Source organism: Etheostoma cragini, chromosome 18 (assembly GCF_013103735.1).
Source record: "Etheostoma cragini isolate CJK2018 chromosome 18, CSU_Ecrag_1.0, whole genome shotgun sequence".
In the NCBI taxonomy this organism is placed as follows: Eukaryota; Metazoa; Chordata; class Actinopteri; order Perciformes; family Percidae; genus Etheostoma; species Etheostoma cragini.
Window position 1 is genome coordinate 4,272,278 of NC_048424.1, and position 1,363 is coordinate 4,273,640.

Sequence of the window (1,363 nt, forward strand, 5' to 3'; positions counted from 1 at the left end):
CGACTGAGACATGATTTAGTCGACTAACAGGATTAGTTCATTTAATGGAAACATCTGGAAAACTAAGAATTAAGAAAGTGCACGTGCAACCAACTGCTTGAACACGTGGTTTAAATGTAGCTTTTTAAATGTGCTTTACAAGTAAAGTTGGATTTATGTTGCTATGGTGCATATTTTAACAGCATTTGTGAAGTAGATGTTGCTAATTATGGACGCTGTTAGATCGGGTTTCGAGTGAGAGATAAGACGTTAACGTGGAACGCCATCACGCTTTCCTTCTCCCCTCATTGGAGCAAGTTTGTGGACGCTACTGTGTGCATGCATCAATAAGTTGGATGCCCTGTGGGTAACAGTTATACAACAGATACCTTATTAATATCAATTGATTTCAATATCAATGCAAAGATTATTTTCTACCTTAAAATAATGTTTCAAAATGGTTTCAGTAACTTGTTGGAATGAGACCTGATATCTGAGACGGCTGATTACCTGAATCAACTCGTGTGTGTGTGTGTGTGTGTGTGTGTGTGTATATATATATATATATATATATATAAAAATAATAATGGACGTACCTCCTCTGCGGTCCAGAAAGATGCCTCGGCCTTCTTGTACATCTGCCAGATGTTGTGGTACTGGATGGGGAAGATGACGAAGCGACGAGGGTTTTCCTTCAGCAGCGGCTCCTCTTCCTCGCTGCTGTTCTTCACGGCTTTGGGCTGAGAGACAAACACCAGACTATCAAACTACAAATATGCAACAAACACCACTACTACACACACACACACAATACTGCTCGTCTGTCTTTGAGAATTAAAGAAATACCTAAAAATAAAAAAGTCAAAGTACTGCATGGAAAAATAATTAAGTTGTGGTGTGTGTATATAAAGTAAATTAAGCACAAAAAAATAAGAAAATAAAAATATGTAAGGTATACAAAAAGTTAATCAGATTAATGCTTAACAATGATATTACAATAATCATAACCCAATTACTGAACTTTGTTACTTTATTCACTTATTGATAAAGATTTATACATCTCCCGGTTAATGTTTGGAAGCAAACAGACGAAATATGTAGATATTTTTATAACAGTTAACAGCTGATGTAGACTTTATCATCATCATCATCACTGACAGCTGATCGTCCATGTTTGGCGCCAGATCTGACATTTAAGCGCCATATGACTACAATAACCAAGTCGAATTATAATTATTGACTTGGATATGAAGACATAGGATTTGTTAGTTAAATGAGATGAAAACCTTTTAGATTTCAGCAGATTTTTGACACACTTACCGCAGCGTCATCGAAGATTTTTCGCGCGGTTTTAGACGCCAAGATGCGGGTCGTGTTCAGGCTC

General features: G+C 36.8%; 1 protein-coding gene across 1 annotated transcript in view; it reads right to left on the reverse strand.

The window, feature by feature from the left end:
* Positions 1-1,363, reverse strand: part of LOC117961837 (ribonucleoside-diphosphate reductase subunit M2-like) — a 4,276-nt gene that overhangs the window by 2,024 nt on the left and 889 nt on the right. The window contains exon 3 of the mRNA XM_034900773.1: positions 576-719. Within this exon, the coding sequence (XP_034756664.1) occupies positions 576-719 (144 nt within the window). The remainder of the gene's footprint in view (positions 1-575; positions 720-1,363) is intronic.